The sequence below is a fragment of the Eucyclogobius newberryi genome, unplaced genomic scaffold (assembly GCF_026437365.1).
Source record: "Eucyclogobius newberryi isolate DKJ021-1_F unplaced genomic scaffold, fEucNew1.0.hap1 SCAF_7, whole genome shotgun sequence".
NCBI lineage: Eukaryota > Metazoa > Chordata > Actinopteri > Gobiiformes > Gobiidae > Eucyclogobius > Eucyclogobius newberryi.
The window spans coordinates 40745505-40766397 of NW_027316389.1; the positions used below are offsets into that span (position 1 = coordinate 40745505).

A 20893-nucleotide genomic window follows, 5' to 3' on the forward strand; every position below is an offset into this window, starting at 1 on the left:
GTTGAGGTCTTTGGGGCGCGGTGTCTTAGGCACAGGTACTTCCTCACTTTAATCCTCTTCAGCTCACTCCTCACCTGTGCTGCTGTGACAGTCAGTGGTTGGCAGGGGGACCGTGTGCTGGGGGGATGGGTGAGTCGAGGCGAAGTGGGGAGCTGATGGTCCGGGGCGCAGAAGTGAAGAGGAACGGATGCAGGGCATTGTCCAGCTGTGCAGGGGGAGGGGCGGGTGACCGATCAAATCTCAAGAAGTGAGCATTTAAATCAAACACCCACTGTAGATCCCCCTCTGTCTGGGCAGGGGGGATTTTGAAGCCCGAGATTGTTTTCAGGCTTCTCCACACTCCCTGAATGTTCTTCTGCTGCAGCTAAACCTCCTCTTGTGGCTTCCGCCTGCCTGATCTTCCTCCTCAGCTCTTTCTGCACAGTCCTCAGCTCCTCCTTGTTCCCTGACCTGAAGGCTCTCTTCTTCTCCTTCAGCAGAGCCTTCAGTTCACGGTTAATCCATGGCTTGTTGTTTGGAAAACACCGCACCTTCCGGGAGGGAACAATGTTCTCAAAACAGAAGTTGATGTAGTCCGTGATGCACTCTGTGATGGTGTTGATGTCCTTCCCATGTGGGTCATAAAGCTCAGTCCAGACAGTGGTGCTGAAGCAGTCTCTCAGAGCCTCCTCGCTCTCAGCAGACCACATCCTCACCTCACGGGACACCACAGGCTGCCTGCGCACGATGGGTTCATACACAGGCCTCAGATGTACAAGGTTGTGGTCCGAGCTGCCCAGCGGAAGGAGGGGGGAAGAAGAATAAACCTCTTTGGTGTTGGCAAAAAACAAGTCCAATGTTCTATTGTTTCTGGTGGGGCAGGTGACATACTGGGTGTATGTTGGTAGAACAGAAGAGGGAGAAGCGTGGTCCTTCACATATCAGAAGGATGAGGAAACAAGGTAAGGAAGATTGGTGCTAGTATAGTCTGTTGCCTTCATTGAGCTATAATATAGGCTAGAAAGAGTATCGCCATGGAAACCTATAGTCATAGATTAGTATATACCTTATTCCGCCACGGATCTGTCTGTTGTAATGGCACTTCCGGTCGAGGCGGAACTATTCACTTAAATGTCTAGCCGCTAGACAATGTTCTGAAGGAGATTGATTTGTGTAAAATGTTCAATGTTCATGTGCATCATTCCCTGCGCAGCCTTACAATGACATTTTAGTCTGTGTACAACTTACTTTCTCTCAAAGTCTCTATGTTAGCTCTATGTTAACTAATACAAGCGCAAGGAGGATTACGTGACATACTTCCGGCCAAATCTAAGGAAGCCCAACCACTTCCGGCTGTATGTGTTCGAGAGGTTTGAGTATTGTATTCATAGCATTATCTTGTTTGTATTTTGTGACAGAACATGTGTATGTACATTTGTAGATGTGAGAAATCACCGTGACATCAAAAGGACAAGTTCTATTTCCAAATGAGAGTGATTAACACTGCTGTTCAACTGTTGTGTCCAAAAGTGTTCTGCCTCCACATTCGATTTGGAGCAGTACTCAACCTCAATATTGACATCAGGTTGTCCACAAGGTATTTCATCTGAGTTCTTAATGTTGTTGGGTCAAAATGTAGCATTAGCATGGTATGTTCTTTAGGATTGGCCGTGTGTACTGTGAATCACAGTACGTGTTGTACTGTTCAAGTACAGGAGGCTATAGAATTAGCTGTACCTATTTATAGCCATTTTTACAAATTACTGAAAATTGGTGATCTTTACTCACCATTTTAACACGCCATGTCTCAGCCCTGTCTCATTAGTTTCATGAGCTTTGTCTCTTCGTTAGTCGGACTTGAAGACCCTACAACCTCCACGTAATTTTTGTGCATTTTTGTCACACAAAATTAACGGCAAATGTTATATTAATGAAACTTAAGCAACGAAAGGTTATCTTTCCCAACTAGTCAGTTCATTATTGTCATCCAGAGGCAATAAGACATTTAGAGAAAAAATATTTTTTCAGTCACAACCTAACATTAAAAACATATTTAAATATCTATACACGGATTTGCAAGTTACGCCTGCCTGAAGTCCGTTTGGAATCAGATTGAACCAGCAGTAACTGGAATTATGCATGTGACAAGCCCAAGGACTGTACCCCAAACTCAAGTCTGTGCAGTGAATACAACAGCACATATTGACTTAGTTCTAACATGACTCTTTCACTTGTACATTGTGTCTCATATTTCACATCTGTTATTACCAGAATGTGTCACATAATAAATGAGCTGCTTATCTTTTTCCAGTGTCTCCAGCCAGTTTGACTTGGTTTTTGACCAGGTGCAATGATATCAAGCCCATATATTTGTATTCCACCAGTCTACAATTAGTCACATCATCACCACCTGGGGTAACTTCATTTACAATGTGGCAAGGCAAGTTTATTTGTAGAGCACAATTCATACACAAGGCAATTTAAAGTGCTTCACACAAAAGGAAAAATGTATTAAAATCACAGACATGACAGAAATCTAGTTTCTAATTCTATCTCATTTCTAGTCAATTTAACAGTTTTTCTGACATGAATCATACATTTTATCTGTGCTTAGTGATACGCCAGATGGAAAACCAAATCTCTTGGCCCACACTGGCAGACACTCCAGACACTCTTTCCCATATTTATTTGACATTGCCATAGTGACAGGCGTCTCCGGGATGGGCACATCGCTTTTAGACTGATTCTTTCCCACGTTTGACCGTCCCTAGACGTCAGCGCGCTATCTGCCTCTGCACACGTCTGTGCTGAGCGTATGTATCTTTTACCACATCTCTGTGGGCGACGCCTCCACCTTATGGGTGGAGCTTTTGTATCTGGACCCAGTCTCGTCTGCCCCGCCCTAGATTTAGCTTTCACTAAACTAATTGTCCCAGACAAAACTCGTCCAAAGCTTTAGTGTTAAAACACCCTCTTGACCAGTGGCTCGGTGCGCCAGGCTTTTCCTGGACTTTACAGCGGCCTTAGTGCCGACTGACCATCTGACCAGCGCGTGTTCTGACCCACTCCCCAGGCTGTGTTTGGACACCGGCACAATGGGCTATTGCAGGGGCGCCCACACATTTTCGGCTCACAAGCTACTTTTATATTCGACAAAGCCCGAAGATCTACCTATAGATCCAAATTATTGTATAATTTAGTATTATTTTTATTTTCAGTATTAAACAGGTTTTTATTTTTGTTTAACCATAATTAGGCTATAGAAACACAATGTAGGCTTTCATTAATAGCCTAATAGTGTTTATCATATACAAATGTGCAATATAAAAAGAAGAGAAAATCTGCTGAGTATTTTGAAAATGAAATATACTGACCACAACTACTCTAATGATGAAGGTTGAGCTTAACCAGAACTTCCTCTCTCCTTCCTCCGACATTCTCAGGCGCTTTCCGGCAATTTTCGATGCTTCAGCGGGATCGACCCTCACTGTCTCTGAGATCGACCGGTAGATCGCGATCGACGTATTGGGCTATTGTCAAGTGGAATTATTTACATGTTCATTTGTAATTGTGTCTAAATAGTAGTTTTAGAATTTGAATTTAAAGAAATGTAAAGGGTAGGCTATCCGTCAAATAGTTCAAGAGCAGGAGGCCGGTCCATGTTTAGTCCTGACTCTGGCACCAGCAGGAGGCCGGTCCATGTTTAGTCCTGACTCTGGCACCAGCAGGAGGCCGGTCCATGTTTAGTCCTGACTGAGTATCAAAAACAGTCCTAATAAATAAAGTTCATTATTGTTGTGGTTTGGGCAATTTTTACGCCTGATGCCCCTTCTATGGCTCCTTACATCCTGTGACTGGAGAGGGAAATGTGCTGTTCCTATAACATTATTCAAACAAACATCAAAATCATCCAGACATACCTTTGAACCTTTCTCTGGGCTGGTTTGCTCTCCTTTTAGATTCCTCCAGATTTATTCTCTCACCCTTCAAAAGAGCCCTGCAAAAATCACAGAATTATGCTTTAGAAAAACTTTTAATTTGACCATTTTGTGCCAAAATTACCTCATAAATTGCAGTATCCCATCCGCATCTAAGATCTCAACCCTCTTGCATCATCGCTCACTGTGACAATCACAAATGTCTGATTGTAATAAATGTCATAATCGGGTTTGAACTGTCCTGACATGAATCATGAAACAAATAAAATCCAAACTAAAATCCTATAAAGAGTTCCAGCAGTGTGTTATTCATTACTATTCATTTATTTATTTTGAAAAGGACTATGTTCAGTTTGAACATAAATGTTGCCATTCGATGCAATGTAGCAGAGTTAGCCTCATTACAACTGCAGAGAGTAAGATAAGATAAGATATTCCTTTATTGTCCCACATGGGGAAATTTCATTGTTGCAACGCAGGAAGATACAGAGGTAGAAGATCTGTTATAAACAAAAACTCCCATAGACAAAACCTCCCATTTCCCAACAAGGGATGGAGGGGAAAATAATAAAGATACAAATACATAAATACATAAATACCATTGCATGTGATCACGACAGTAATTGCACATATGAAAGAATTGCACATGGTTAAGTCAGTATTGTGAGTGTTCAGGACTAACAGTGTTTGTTATGAAGTCTGACAGCAGCAGAAGGAAAGACCTACGAAACCTTTCCTTCACACAGCGAGGGTGGATCAGTCTCTCACTGAAGCTGCTCTCCAGAGCGGACAGAGTGTCCTGCAGGGGACAGAGTGTCCTGCAGGGGGCGACACTCATGGTCCAGCATAGATGTGAATCTAGCCAGGACCCTTCTGTCCCCCACCTCCTGCACCGAGTCCAGAGCACAGCCCAGGACGGAGCTGGACTTCTTGATGACTCTGTCCAGCCTCTTCCTCTCCCTCTCTGTGATGCTGCTGCTCCAGCAGGCCACACCGTACAGGAGGGCTGATGCCACCAGAGTCGTAGAAGGTCTTCAGGAGTGGCCCTGTCAGGAGTGGCCCTGTCAGGAGTGGCCCTGTCAGGAGTGGCCCTGTCACTCCAAAGACCTGAGTCTCCTCAGGAGGTAGAGCCGACTCTGGCTCTTCCTGTACAGTGCGTCTGTGTTATGAGTCCAGTCCAGTTTGTGGTTCAGATGAACACCAGGTCCTTGTATGAGTCCACTCTCTCAATGTCCCGTCCCTGGATGTTCACTGGTGAGGGGGGCGTGGCCTGTCCCGTCCCTGGATGTTCACTGGTGAGGGGGGCGTGGCCTCTGTGGAAATCCACCACCATCTCCTTGGTCTTCCCCGCGTTGATGAGGAGGTGGTTCCACAAAGTCCTGCTCCAGTCCTCTGTACTCCGCGTCATCGTCGTCCGTGATGAGTCTGATGATGGCAGAGTGGTCAGAGAACTTCTGCAGGACACAGCTGTCCGTGTCATGTCTGAAGTCTGCAGTGTAAAGGGTGAAGAGAAAGGGCGCAAGGACAGTTCCCTGGGGCGCCCCCACACTGCAGGTCCCCCACACTGCAGGTCCGAGTGTCAGACACACAGTCCCGTGCTCTCACAAACTGGGGTCGGTCTGTGAGGTCGTCCAGGATCCAGGAGTAGAATAACCCAAAAACAATCTCTCTGTTCTTAGAGTGCTTCTGGTAGACTGAGCTATATGCAGCGGACAGCGGCGCGGCGGGCCACAGAGCTGTGCTGACACAGACCACACAGATAGCAGTTGTAATCTACACAGATAGAGATTAATTTCGACTCATGTTTATTGGTCAATGATCCGCCATTAAAACATGTGTTTTGAAGCGGAGGTCAAACTTTGGAGAAAGACATTTGACTATTTCCTTGCTTTAAATGGCAATTATTCAAGGCCTGCATTGCAAATATTCTATTGTGATGGTCCCTGCACCCTCTGTAATCCATTGTTGCTCTGTCTCATAATGTCGTTTTTTATGGTTCCTGGGGACCTTGCCGTGCAGCCACCGCTCTATTTTACTATTATGCACAACAATCTCAAGACAACGTTCAAATACAGTGAAGGCTTTCTGACTGATCCTCACACACACACACACACACACACACATGCACGCACGCACACACACACACATACACACACACACACACACGCACACACACACACACACACACACACGCACACACACACACACATACACACACATACACACACACACGCACACACACACGCACACACACACACACAAGCACACACAAGGACACACACGCACACACACACACACGCACACACACGCACACACACAAGGACACGCACACACACGCACACACACACACACATACACACACATACACACACACACGCACACACACACGCACACACACACACACACACACGCACACACACGCACACACACACAAGGACACGCACACACACGCACACACACACACACACACACACAAGGACACGCACACACACACACACACACACACACACACACAAGGACACGCACACACACACACACACACACACACAGTCACCGGTGGCATTTTGCCAGGTCAGTGAATAGATAACAACAGTGCTACAAGTATAACAACTTAAAATCCAAGTTAAAGATAAACATTTTTTTAGGTTACGTCTGCTATATCATTTAAGTTTTGTGCCTTATGCAGCAGGCGTTGTCGGTACAGATAGAAAAAGTGGGCTCTGATCCATACACCGAGATGACAATCAACTCCAAACCCCAAACAAAAATAAATGTAGCGTCCAGGATCAAAGTGCAGCTGTCTTTTCTGGACTGTCCCAATAAAGAATTGCTACTCAGGGCCAAACAAGTGATTGGTGAGATACAAGGCCCGACGCAGCTGCTGACAGCCCGCTCCCCGGCAAGCTCGCACTTGTTCCAAGGTGGAGGGGGTCACCTTACACGACTGGCCATTAGGATGAATGAAATTAAAGTGAATTAAAGTGTGATATGGCGGTGCAGAGAACAGAAATGAGAGCAGCACTAGGTACGGCCCGATTTGAACTAATCAAATCTATAAAGGAACTAAAAGAGACCGGAGTAGATGGAGGCGCCTCAGTGTGTGAGTGTGTGCGCGTTTGCGAGGCGCCTGGGAGCTTGAGGGTTCTTCATTATTTTTGATGTTCCTGCACTTTTCTGGACCGAGATGTCTGATGTTTTTCCTGGATCTGCTTAAGTCATTCCTCCAGTTTGGGGGTCATTCCTCCAGTTTGGGGGTCATTCCTCCAGTTTGGGGGTCATTCCTCCAGTTTGGGGGTCATTCCCCCAGTTTGGGGGTCACTGCCCCAAGTGCTCCGGTCACTACAGCACCACTGACACCTTCAGGCTCCAGACCTTCTCCAGTTCCTCTCTGAGGCCTTGGGATTTCTCTAGTTTCTCATGTTCCTTTTTCCGGATGTTTCCATCCCATGATGCACTGCAACGTCCACTACCACAGCTTTCCTCTGACCCTTGAGACCACCACTATGTCCAGTTGGTTCCATTACCATTCTGTCTGTCTGTATCTGGATGTCCCAGAGGACCATGTCTCAGTCGTTCTCCACCACATTTGGAGGTGTTTCCACTTTGTCCTTGGGGTCTCCAGCCCGTGCTCTGCACAGATGTTTCTTACACTATGTCAGCTCCTGGTGATGGAGCTCCATGTGTTCTGTCCCTGCAGCATCTGCACCTGCAGTTATGTGTGGGACTGTCTCAGGGCCCTTTGCACAGCCTACACCTTGGGTCTTGTCTGGTGGTAGATCTGGGCCTCTATTGATCTGGTTTTCAGGTCCTGCTCCTGTCCTGCTTCTGTCCTGCCCCTGTCCTGCCATGATCAGGGACTCTGTCCTTCAGACCGGCTCTTTCTAACCATTGGTAGGATCTTGTGATATCAGCCACTTCAGTTATGTTCCGGTGGTACATTCCATGTAGGGGCGTGTCCTCCCATGTAGGGGCGTGTCCTCCCATGATGGTCCCTCCAGCACCTCATCTCCTCTGTTCCTCATTGTCTGAGACATTCACTGAGCACGTCCTCTGTAGGAGCCTTGTCCTTGGACGTTTTGTCCTGGATAGTGGCTTTGTGGCTTTCACACTAGTCCTTGGCCGCCTTCCTTACGGCTAGTGTACAGTCTCAGGGTGCTAGTGTACAGTCTCAGGGTGCTAGTGTACAGTCTTAGGGTGCTAGTGTCCAGTCTCAGGGTGCTAGTGTATAGTCTCAGGGTGCTAGTGTCCAGTCTCAGGGTGTTAGTGTACAGTCTCAGGGTGCTAGTGTACGGTCTCAGGGTGCTAGTGTACAGTCTCAGGGTGCTAGTGTACAGTCTCAGGGTGCTAGTGTACAGTCTCAGGGTGCTAGTGTACAGCCTCAGGGTGCTAGTGTACAGTCTCAGGGTGCTAGTGTACAGTCTCAGGGTGCTAGTGTACAGTCTCAGGGTGCTAGTGTACAGTCTCAGGGTGCTAGTGTACAGTCTCAGGGTGCTGAATTTGAGATGGAACCCTCCATTGTCAGGAGCTTTCATGCCTGAACATCTGTGCTCTGTATCTACTCCTGCAGGGTCTGATCACTGGCAGGGCGTGGCAGGGTCTAATCACTGGCAGGCATGGCAGGGTCTGATCACTGGCAGGGCGCAGCAGGGTCTGATCACTGGCAGGGCATGGCAGGATCTAATCACTGGCAGGCATGGCAGGATCTAATCTCTGGCAGGCGTGGCAGGATCTAATCACTGGCAGGCGTGGCAGGGTCTGATCACTGGCAGGGCGTGGCTGTTTATTGCCCGGGACTTGTTCTTACCATTGAGCTGCTTCTGAGGACTTGCCTCACTCGTTGCAGGTATTTGGCTGTCGCCGCATCTCGTCGGTCCAGCCTGAGTGTGTTTCGGTGTATGTACCTTATGTACCTTATACACTGTGGTGCATTAAAAACACAAGAAATGATGGAGGGTTAGTATTTTCAGAACAACAGTTGTGACAATAATGATAGTGATAGTAATGATAAAGCATAAGGTGATATTAATGATAACAGCGATAATGCTACTAATAACAGCAACAACGATAACTAGATAATTTGCATTGCTAGAGTGTCTGCGTCTCTCCCTCTCAGGGAGAGGGGGAGACGCTTGGAGAGCTGCGGTCAGAGACCTCCTACTTGGCCACAGAGGCACGTGTGTCCAGTTTGTGGATTTCAAATCACGCATTTCCGCCAGGACCACATCTATATTTGCGTCACTGTCTTTGTTGTCTCCCGTAAGAGCAATAATCAGCCAATAATAGGCATGGAGAGACATGTACACAAGCAGAGCTGCTTTAAAGTCTATTCTCTGAGCCACAGGGAGCCAGTGCAGAGACCTGAGAACAGGACTAATGTGATGGTACTTCCTGGTTCTAGTCAGGACCCGAGCAGCAGCGTTCTGGAAGGATAAGTCTCTCAAAGTCTGGTTTAGACACTATATTTTTTGATTTTGGCAGTCTGTTTTAGATGGTAAAAAGCTGATGTTATAGATTTGATGTGGCTGTTAAAGTTAACTCTGAGTCCATTATTATGATTCTTGCACCTCACAGGGGAGTTTCCCCAGCTCATCTTTACCCTGGTCTATATCCATCCATTGGCAAATGTCTCCTTGGCAACTCAACTAGCCAAGATGAGCAATAAATTAAGACTCTGTTTCTCCTGATGCACTCAAATTTGTTCTTGGCAACTATAAAAAACATAGAATTTACCAGATTTTGAAATTTTGTTTTACTCTGCATAATTCTAGTTGGTACTTTTAAATCACTTCCAAAACCTCCCTTTGGTACGTCTTATCATAATTCAGTTCTTCTACTTCCCAGATATAAGCCGATTGCATAACACACAAGCATTTCATTAAGGAAATTGCTGAACACATATAAAATGCGGCTCAAAAGATCTATAGCAATTTAAAAACATTCACTTACAAAAGATCACAGTATTTAAGCAGGATACAGTTACACAATGGGTTAGTACAGGTGAAGGAAACGTGCAGCAGTGACAAGCTCTGAAGAGTTATTGAGCCGGGGGATAAAGAGTGTATTAGTGTATTTCATTTGATTTATTTAGACATGGAAAAAAAAGTTCTCTTTTTCATGGTCCTGTTAAACCACGACACAAATAAAACAATCAATAAAATTAATGAATACACGAAAAGACATGTGACAGTGAAGGGCCCTGAAGTGCGAGTGCGGCGGGTGAACGGTGAAGGGCCCTGAAGTGCGAGTGCAGCGGGTGAACGGTGAAGGGCCCTGAAGTGCGAGTGCAGCGGGTGAACGGTGAAGGGCCCGGAAGTGCGAGTGCAGCGAGTGAACGGTGAAGGGCCCTGAAGTGCGAGTGCAGCGGGTGAACGGTGAAGGGCCCTGAAGTGCGAGTGCAGCGGGTGAACGGTGAAGGGCCCTGAAGTGCGAGTGCAGCGGGTGAACGGTGAAGGACCCTGAAGTGCGAGTGCAGCGGGTGAACGGTGAAGGGCCCTGAAGTGCGAGTGCAGCGGGTGAACGGTGAAGGGCCCTGAAGTGCGAGTGCAGCGGGTGAACGGTGAAGGGCCCGGAAGTGCGAGTGCAGCGGGTGAACGGTGAAGGGCCCTGAAGTGCGAGTGCAGCGGGTGAACGGTGAAGGGCCCTGAAGTGCGAGTGCAGCGGGTGAACGGTGAAGGGCCCGGAAGTGCGAGTGCAGCGGGTGAACGGTGAAGGGCCCGGAAGTGCGAGTGCAGCGGGTGAACGGTGAAGGGCCCTGAAGTGCGAGTGCAGCGGGTGAACGGTGAAGGGCCCTGAAGTGCGAGTGCAGCGGGTGAACGGTGAAGGGCCCGGAAGTGCGAGTGCAGCGGGTGAACGGTGAAGGGCCCGGAAGTGCGAGTGCAGCGGGTGAACGGTGAAGGGCCCTGAAGTGCGAGTGCAGCGGGTGAACGGTGAAGGGCCCGGAAGTGCGAGTGCAGCGGGTGAACGGTGAAGGGCCCGGAAGTGCGAGTGCAGCGGGTGAACGGTGAAGGACCCTGAAGTGCGAGTGCAGCGGGTGAACGGTGAAGGACCCTGAAGTGCGAGTGCAGCGGGTGAACGGTGAAGGGCCCTGAAGTTCAACTAATGAAACCAACTGTAAGTATCTCTCGGCTTTAGGCTGGTTTCGATTGTACAGACTGGAATGTGTTTTATCATGTACAGATTTGGATGACTAAAGATCAGAAACACGTTATACAAAACAAATAAGAAAGAAGGAACATTCTAGTACATATGCAATAGTAAGGATAAGAAGTAAAAGGGCATAAGTAATGCTCTAAATCATGTTAAGAGTGTCAGAATTGAGGAGGAGCCAGCCCGACCTTAAACAGCTTCTCTTTGAAATCAAAGACGTCTCCGATGAGGTGAAACTCCTCCTGTCTCCTGTCTCCTGTCTCCTGTCTCCTGTCTCATGTCTCATGTCTCATGTCCCATGTCTCCTGTCTCCTGTCTCCTGTCTCCTGTCTCCTGTCTCCTGTCTCCTGTCTCCTGTCTCCTGTCTCCTGTCTCCAGTGGCACTTATTGTGCTGACCAGCTCAGTGCTGTTTTTCAAGTATTTAAGCCAATCAAATTCATATTCTATGGAAATCCTCTACTGTGATCCCTTTTGGCAAAATCAATCTGCCGAAGCAATTTACTGACTTTAATCTGTACATCTTTTTTAATAGTCTTTGGAACAATTTTAATGACCTCAACAACCGCTGTTCTGGATATTAGATGGATATTAGATGTATTTTAGATGTCTTGAACTAACTACGGTAAGACCAACGACAGCAGAGTTTTTCTGTCAAGAACAGTTTGTCTAAGGCTGCTTTTGTATCCACAGGTGCTCTCCAGGGATGCAGCCTGTAGGAGCCTGTAGGAGCCTGTAGGAGCCTGTAGGACCTGTAGGAGCCTGTAGGAGCCTGCAGGAGCCTGTAGGAGCCTGGAGCCTGTAGGAGCCTGCAGGAGCCTGCAGGAGCCTGTAGGAGCCTCTGTAGGAGCCTGCAGGAGCCTGCAGGAGCCTGTAGGAGCCTCTGTAGGAGCCTGTAGGACCCTGCAGGAGCCTGTAGGAGCCTGTAGGAGCCTGTTGTAGGAGCCTGTAGGAGCCTGTAGGAGCCTGTTGTAGGAGCCTGCAGGAGCCTGTTGTAGGAGCCTGCAGGAGCCTGTAGGAGCCTGTAGGAGCCTGTTGTAGGAGCCTGTAGGAGCCTGTAGGAGCCTGTTGTAGGAGCCTGCAGGAGCCTGTTGTAGGAGCCTGCAGGAGCCTGTAGGAGCCTGTAGGAGCCTGTAGGAGCCTGTAGGAGCCTGTAGGAGCACACATGAGGAAAGTGACTTGGTGAACTTCTCAGATGACATAGCTCTACTGTTTCTTCCCAGTGGAAATTAAACCGGTCATGGACATGCACTCACTGACTTTATTAGAAGGTGCAACAAAGAATGTGGAAAAAACAAAATAACTGATATTATATGTGAGTGTATTCCATAATGAGGGGACAGAAATTGTTTCTCATTATAAATATCTTTTGAACAGCCAGTTGGTGCACACCGGTGACAAGCGAGCTGAGAGCTGAGAGCTGAGGGGGAGGAGTCCCACGAGCGCGCCACCAGCTTTAAATGCATCTAGCGCGGCTGCAGCGACATCAGTGGATGTATCAAAGCCTAAAGAATGAAGCCTAAAGAATAAAGCTGTACGGTGGAAGCACCGGACGTCAAAGAAGGAGAGGAAGATGAAGAAGAGTCTCCCTGGAATAAAGCCGGTCGGACTCTGGGCCTCTGCCAATAACAACATCGCTGCCGGTGGATTATTGAGCGTTGTTTGGATATTACGGCAACATAGAGGAACGCCTCGGTCCGTATGACGGGGAAGAGGAAGAGGAAGCGTGACCTGGTCGGTGACGATATGAACAGCGGGGAGGACTCCCCTGGAGCCACTGATCCTGTGCAGCGTAGGGCGTCTTCTTGCTCGTCTATGGAGGGCTCTCTCAGTGAGGAGCAGGGCGGGGGGGTTGCAGATGTCGGGGATGTGAGTTCAGAGTGTAAGGTGTTCATAAAGCTCGCGCAGGATAATGCGTCCTTTAAGGGGTGGGATCCGATGGCGTTGACAAGGAGCCTGACTGTAGCTGTGGGAGTGGTCAAGCATGCGAGTGTCCTTAGGGATGGCTCGCTGCTGGTCGTGTGCAAGGACGTGGCTCAGCAAAGGAAGGCAATTGAAGCTAAGTGTCTGGGGGGGAAGGACATTCTTGTGTCTAATGCTGAAAGAAACACGGTCAGAGGAGTTATCGTAGGCGTCCCTACGACGACATCTGTGGATGACATAAAGGAGAATTTGACTGGAGCTAAGGTGGTGGATGCTAGGCGGTTGAAGATGACCCGGGATGGGGTAAGGTGTGACAGCCTGTCGATAATGATTAGATTTGAAGGTGGGATCCTGCCTCGTGTGGTGTGCGTTGGGTACATGCGCTATGGCGTACGCCCATATGTTCTGCCGCCCCTGCGTTGCTTCAAGTGCCAGCGCTTTGGGCATATTGCAGCGGTCTGTAGAGGGAAGCAGAAGTGTGGTAAATGTGCAAGAGACCACGAGTATGGGAAGTGTGACGACGGAGCAAAACTCAAGTGCTGTAACTGTGGGGGAGAGCATAGCTCTGCCTACGGGGGATGCGTGTTCAGCAAGAGGGCTGCTGAGGTGCAAAAAGTTAGAGCCTCTCAAGGCATATCCTACGCGGATGCGGTCAAGAAGGTGTCTGGTAGTCAGGTGAAGGTGGATGCAGTGGGGGCTGCCAGTGCTGCTGGTGTCCTAGGCGACAGGGGAGGGGGCAGCGTTGCCCGCGGCCAGGGGGAGGTCCCCACTGGGATGCCTGTGAGTGTGGCTTCCACGGGCAGAGGCCCTGTGGGTGCGGAGGATGTACTGGTTGTGAAGAGGAAAGATTTCCTCTTTATGGTGGAAGTGATTAACTGTACTGGTCAAACCAAGAAGAGATCCGAAAAGACTAAGATCATCGCTAAGGCTGCAGGGAAGTACTTTGGAGCTGGGGGTCCCGAGTGGACGGAGATAGAGGATGACAGCAGCGGGAAGGCACCCTGCCCCATTCTGGCAGTGGGAGTGGGGGGGCTCCCGATGCGCCGTCAGGTTCCGGGGGCTCATAATGGCGGTGGTTGTCTTGCAATGGAATGCGCGTAGTCTTCGTGCTAATGGCCAGGAATTTAAGCATTTTGTCTCTACCTTGTTGAACAAGCCTCACGTTATGTGCGTGCAGGAGACTTGGTTACGACCTAGGTGGGGTTTTGGGATACAAGGGTATGTGTGTGTTAGGAATGATAGGGAGCAGGGTAGAGGCGGAGGTGTGGCTGTGTTTGTCCGAGATGACCTAAATTACGTTGTTGTCAGTGTGAGTAAAGCGCCGGAGGCCCTGGCGGTGAGGGTCTGGCTGGGTGGTGAAGCTGTTACTGTGGTTAACCTTTATAATCCGTGTGGTGAGTTAACGCTAGAGTCCTTACATAGTATCGGTAAGGATGTTCGGGGAAAGGCCGTGTGGTGTGGGGATTTTAATGCGCATAGCGCTTTGTGGGGCGGTAGTGGTACCGATAGGTATGGGCAGGTGGTAGAGGGTTTTATCAATCAAAGGGAGTTGGTTTGTCTGAATGATGGGAGTGGGACCCGCTATGATATGGGGACCGGTACGGAAAGTGCAATAGATCTTACACTTGTGTCCAAGGAGTTAGCTGGTGTTTGTAGTTGGGAGGTTCTTGGTAATCTTTCTTTTGGTAGCGATCACTATCTAGTCCGCACCGAGATTGGCTTTGGGAGCTGTGTGGTCAGGGGGACGAGGATCCAGAGGTGGCAGTTGGCAAGGGCGAACTGGGGGGCTTTCCTGAGGAAAGCTGATGATGGTTCTAGGGTTCTGCAGGAAGGAGGATTGACTCAGGTGGATGATCTCAATAGTGCAATTGTCTCGCTCATCACGCATTCAGCGGTAGGCACGATTCCTAAGAGTGGTGGTAGTGGACATAGGAAGCGGGTGCCGTGGTGGAATGAAGCATGTGGTCATGCTGTTAGGGCGAGAAATGCGGCGTTTCGCCGGCTAAGGGTTACCCACACTGAGGGTGCCCTCATTGACTATAAGAGGGCCCGCGCTGTTGTGCGGAAAACTGTGAGAACGGCCAAGAGTGCCTATTGGAGGCGGGATTGTTCCAAAATTGGGAGAGAAACGCGTCTCGGGGATGTTTGGGGGATGATTAAGCGGATGCATGGGGTTGAGCGCCGTCATGGGACCCCGGTCCTAATACTGAATGGTGTTGAAGCAGTCAGCGACGTTGACAAAGCTGAACTGTTGGCCAGCACCTTTGTGTCGGTGCACAGCTCTGACAATCTCTCACCTGCGGAAAGGCACTACAGGGAGAGTACTTTGGCCCAGAATTCTGAGCTGATTGGGCACCAGCCTTCGACTCAAGATGACCTTGACCTTCCGTTTAGTTTGTTTGAGCTAAGGAGAGCACTTTCTAAGGCGAAACAGACAGCCCCGGGTAAAGATGAGGTGTGCTATGACATGCTCTCTCATTTGACTGATGACACGCTTGGGCTAGTCCTGGGTCTTTTCAACCGTGTTTGGGATTCAGGTTGTGTTCCATCTGCGTGGAAACAGTCTACGGTGGTGCCGGTTCTGAAGCCGGGTAGGCCAGCGTCTGACCCTTCAAGTTATAGGCCGATTGCCTTGACGTCGCAGCTCGGGAAAACGATGGAGCGCATGGTTACCGAGCGGTTGGATTACTTCTTGGAGAGTCAGGGTTTGCTTCCCGCGCACCAGAGTGGTTTCCGTAGGGGCAGGAACACCATGGATTCCGTGTTGTGTTTGGAATCTGATATCCAGCTGGCCAGGGCTCAGAAAGAAAAGGTTATTGCGGTGCTCTTTGATGTGGAGAAGGCGTACGATATGGTTTGGAAGGATGGGCTCCTCATTAAGCTGCGGAAGTGTGGTGTGAAGGGTAAACTGTTTAACTGGGTCCGGAGCTTTCTGTCTGGCCGGCGTATCCAAACCAGAGTGGGCGCTGCTTACTCTGGGGTCTATGGGGTGGAGAATGGGATCCCGCAGGGGAGTGTGTGTAGCCCTATCTTGTTCAATGTTATGATTAAGGACATCTTTGACGACGTGGATGGGTCTGTTGGGAGGAGCCTTTATGCTGACGATGGCGCTCTATGGGTGAGAGGGAGGAATCTCCGGTTTTACGAGGCGAAACTGCAAAGGGCAATACAGCAGGTGGAGCAGTGGACCCTGAAGTGGGGGTTTAAACTGTCTGTACGGAAGTCTCAAGTGATCTGTTTCTTCAATGGGCATAGGGACGTCTCCCTTCGACTGCATGGGCAGGTGCTCGAACAGGTCAGGGAGGTGAGGTTCTTGGGGGTCACCTTTGACGAGAGGCTTAGTTGGCGTCAGCACATTTATGAGGTCAGTGGTAAATGCAAAAGGGTGAATAACTTGCTTCGTTGTCTATCCGGCCAGGCTTATTATGGCTGTATAGCCTACATGTCTGCGGCTGAGACTAACTTAAAGAAGCTTGATGTGGAGCAAGCCCAGGCCTTGCGCATCTGCTGTAGGGCTTTTAGGACCTCCCTGTCTCGGCGCTGCAGGTTGAGTTGGGGGAATTGCCGTTACGGCTCCGGAGGCTAGAACTTCTGTTGGCTTACTGGGTAAATGTGCAAGGTCATACGAGCTCTCACCCGGTGAGGGACTTTCTCAGGGTTGATGGGGGGCAGAGTGAGGCTGGCGGTATGGTTTTTAGCCAGGTAGGAAATGCGAAGGCGCGGCTTGCGGGGGTTGGTGATCTGCGTGTGAGCCCGTCGGTGGCTTTGTCTGCTATAGCTCCGTGGAAGTTTGTCCCGGCTCCTGTTGATGTTAGCTTGCATGGCAAGCTTAGAGGAGTCGCTGGGAGGGCACCGCAGTTTGCCGTTCAAGCGCTCATCGATAAGCACTCAGGTGATGTGTTTATTTATACCGACGGGTCTAGGGATCCTGAGAGTGGGCGTACTGGCGCCGCTTATTTTGTGCCTGACCTGGGGCTGGCGGTCAAGAAGAGGTTGACAGATCGCCTTTCTGTTTTCACGTCGGAACTCATAGCGATACGGTTGGCATTGGAATGGGCGGAATCTGCTTTGCAGTGTTGCGGCATTGTGGTGGCCTCTGACAGCCTTTCTGCATTGCAAAGCATTAAATCTGGGAAATCGGATTGCAGACAGGATGTGTTGAATGGCATCTTCTGTCTGATGCTCTCCCTGTCCAGGAAGGATGTGAGGGTTTCCTTCTTTTGGGTCCCTGCGCATGTGGGGGTGGATGGTAACGAAATGGCTGATGCACTGGCTAAACGTTCCCTTAGGCGGCCATCAATTGATGTGGCGGTTGAGTTAAGCAAATCTGAAATCAAGCCCGTTATCAAGAGTCATGTGGTCGGCCTTTGGCAGGAATTTTGGAGCCACTGTGTTACTGGACGGCATCTCTATCACGTACAGGGTAGTGTGGGTCCTTGCGGGTCTATGGGCAGGAACGCGTGGGAGGAAAGGGCCTTCGCCCGCATGAGGATTGGCCATACTGGACTCAATTGGTCACTGAGTAGGATAGGCAAACACCCGACCGGGTCTGTGTGGTCACTGTCGGGTGCCAGAGACTGTCGAGCATGTGCTGATTTGCTGTGAGGCTTATGATAGAGAAAGGGCCGGGTTGGCCTTGTGGTTTCGGAATAATGGGCGGGAGTTCAATCTGCGGAACGTTCTGGCGATTCAGTCACAGGGTTTGTGTCAGGCTGTGGTTGCTTACTTATGTAGCACAGGGCTGGGTAAACGTTTATAGAGGTGGGGGGTGTTGGAGACTGAGCCGAGGATGAGGAGCAAGAGGATGTTCTAACGCGCTTTGACTTCATGGGCCTAGAAACATCAAAGTGATGGAAGAAGGACTTCTAAAGGATAAAACGACAAAGACGTCCCATGACCTCATGGGCTTTGTAAAACAACAAAGACATCCCATGACCTCATGGGCTTTGTACTTCCAAAGCACCGAACGTCAAAGAGGGAGAGGAAGATGAAGAAGAGTCTCCCTGGAATAAAGCCGGTTGGTCTCTGACACAACAACTATTCTAGTCACAAAGACATATCATGACCTCATGGGCTTTGTAACACCAAAGCAATGGGAGGAGTACTTTTACGGACTACGACAGAGTCTGAGGACTAGGAAGAACAAGCCCTGGACTAAAACTGTGAGGAGACCTTGCTCAACACCCGGTCTGGAGAGACGGGAGATGGCGGAGGAGAGTGGATCGGGGATGGAGGACGTTCTGGACGGCGTGGAGGAGCGGCCTTTTCTGCCTGCACGTGCCCGGAAACGTAAAAAGTCCCTTAGCTCGTCCGAGGGTTCTGGGAATGAGCAGCAGGATGAGGCTGAAGCTATTGATATCCGGGGTGAGAGCAGAGACTGTAAGGTGATCATAAAGCTTGCACAGGATAGTGCATCCTTTAAGGAGTGGAATTCAGTGGCATTGTCAAAGAGCCTAACTGTAGCTGTGGGAGTGATCAAGAGTGCGAGTGTCCTTAGAGATGGCTCGCTGCTGGTCGTGTGCAAGGACGCGGCTCAGCAACGGAAGGCGATTGGAACTAAACGTCTGGGTGGAAAGGACATTCTTGTGTCTGATGCTGAAAGAAACACGGTCAGAGGAGTTATCGTAGGTGTCCCTACGGCGACGTCTGTGGATGAAGTTAAGGAGAATTTGACTGGAGTTACGGTGGTGGACGCTAGGCGTTTGAAGGTGACCCGGTTTGGGGTAAGATGTGACAGCTTGTCGGTAATGGTAACACTTGAAGGGAGGTGCCTGCCTAGTAAGGTGTTCATTGGGTACATGTGCTATAGCGTCAGGCCATATGTTCCGCCGCCCCTGCGTTGCTTTAAGTGCCAGCGCTTTGGGCATATTGCAGCGGTCTGTAGAGGGAGGCAAAGATGTGGTAAATGTGCAGGAGACCACGAGTATGGGAAGTGTGACGTGGGTGCAAAACTGAAGTGCTGTAACTGTGGGGAAGAACATAGCTCTGCCTTCGGGGGATGCAGGTTTAGCAAAAGAGCTGCTGAGGTGCAGAAAATAAAGGTCTCTCAAGGTATATCCTATGCAGATGCAGTCAAGAAAGTTTCAAGTAACGAGTTTAGAGTAAATACAGAGAGGGGAGCCGGCGCTGCTCCCAGCCAGGGCGAGGTGGGAGGGGCCGGCGTGGCTCCCGGGAGGTGTGGGGGTTTCAGCAGTGGAGGTCCCAGGTGTGCGGGTTCCAGAATTGATGAGAATGCCCTGGTTGTGGATGGAGAGGATTTTGTACTCTTTATGGTGGATGTTGTAAACTGTGCTGCTCAGACTCAAAGCAGAACTGAAAGGATCAGGATCATTGCTAAAGCTGCAGGGAGATTCCTTGGAACAAAGGAGCTTGATTGGGCAGATATAGAAAACAGGCTAAAGGCGCTAAATGGGAGTCGGAGTGATGGGGGTCTGCTTGTGGGGAGTCAGAGTGATCAGAGTGACGAGATTGGGGGTGGGGGTGGTCTCCTGTCCTCGCCCAGTCTCGTAGACGCCCAGTCTCGTAGACGCACGGCTACCAAGCAGCGACATCAGTGGACATATTAAAGCCTATAGAATGAAGCCTAAAGAATAAAGCTGTACGGTGGAAGCACCGAACGTCAAAGAAGGAGAGGAAGATGAAGAAGAGTCTCCCTGGAATAAAGCCGGTTGGTCTCTGAAACAACAACAACTATTCTAGTCACAAAGACATATCATGACCTCATGGGCTTTGTAACACCAAAGCAATGGAAGGAGTACTTTTACGGACTACGACAGAGTCTGAGGACTACGACAAAGTCTGAGGAATAAAGTCTGGCGGTAATGCAACACTTGGATGCCAACCGCCATAAAACAACAACAACAACAACAACAACAACTAGCGCTTTGGGCATCAACACCCGGTCTGGAGAGACGGGAGATGGCGGAGGAGAGTGGATCGGGGATGGAGGACGTTCTGGACGGCGTGGAGGAGCAGCCTTTTCTGCCTGCACGTGCCCGGAAACGTAAAAAGTCCCTTAGCTCGTCCGAGGGTTCTGGGAATGAGCAGCAGGATGAGGCTGAAGCTCTTGATGTCCGGGGTGGGAGCAGGGACTGTGGGGTGATCATGAAGCTTGCACAGGATGGTGCATCCTTTGAGGGGTGGGGTTCAGTGGCATTGTCAAGGAGCCTAGCTGTGGCTGTGGGAGTGATCGGGAGTGCGGGTGTCCTTGGAGATGGCTCGCTGCTGGTCGTGTGCAGGGACGCGGCTCGGCAACGGAGGGCGATTGGAGCTGAACGTCTGGGTGGAAAGGACATTCTTGTGTCTGATGCTGAGGGAGGCACGGTCGGAGGAGTTGTCGTGGGTGTCCCTGCGGCGACGTCTGTGGATGAAGTTGGGGGAGTTTGACGGGAGTTGCGGTGGTGGACGCTGGGCGTTTGAGGGTGACCCGGTTTGGGGTGGGATGTGACGGCTTGTCGGTGGTGGTGGCACTTGAAGGGAGGTGCCTGCCTAGTAAGGTGTTCATTGGGTGCATGTGCTATGGCGTCGGGCCATGTGTTCCGCCGCCCCTGCGTTGCTTTGGGTGCCAGCGCTTTGGGCATGTTGCAGCGGTCTGTGGAGGGAGGCAGGGGTGTGGTGGATGTGCAGGAGATCATGAGTGTGGGAGGTGTGGCGTGGGTGCGGGGCTGGGGTGCTGTGACTGTGGGGAGGAACGTGGCTCTGCCTGCGGGGGATGCGGGTTTGGCAGAGGAGCTGCTGAGGTGCAGAAAATGGAGGTCTCTCGGGGTGTATCCTATGCAGATGCAGTCAAGAAAGTTTCAAGTGGCGAGTTTGGAGTGGGTGCAGAGAGAGGAGCCGGCGCTGCTCCCAGCCAGGGCGAGGTGGGAGGGGCCGGCGTGGCTCCCGGGAGGTGTGGGGGTTTCAGCAGTGG

At 50.1% G+C, this 20893-nt stretch overlaps 1 protein-coding gene across 1 annotated transcript in view; it reads right to left on the reverse strand.

Moving 5' to 3' along the window:
- The window catches only part of synm (synemin, intermediate filament protein), a 48472-nt gene that overhangs the window by 6897 nt on the left and 20682 nt on the right, over nt 1-20893 (reverse strand). The window contains exon 4 of the mRNA XM_072434963.1: nt 3900-3976. Within this exon, the coding sequence (XP_072291064.1) occupies nt 3900-3976 (77 nt within the window). The remainder of the gene's footprint in view (nt 1-3899; nt 3977-20893) is intronic.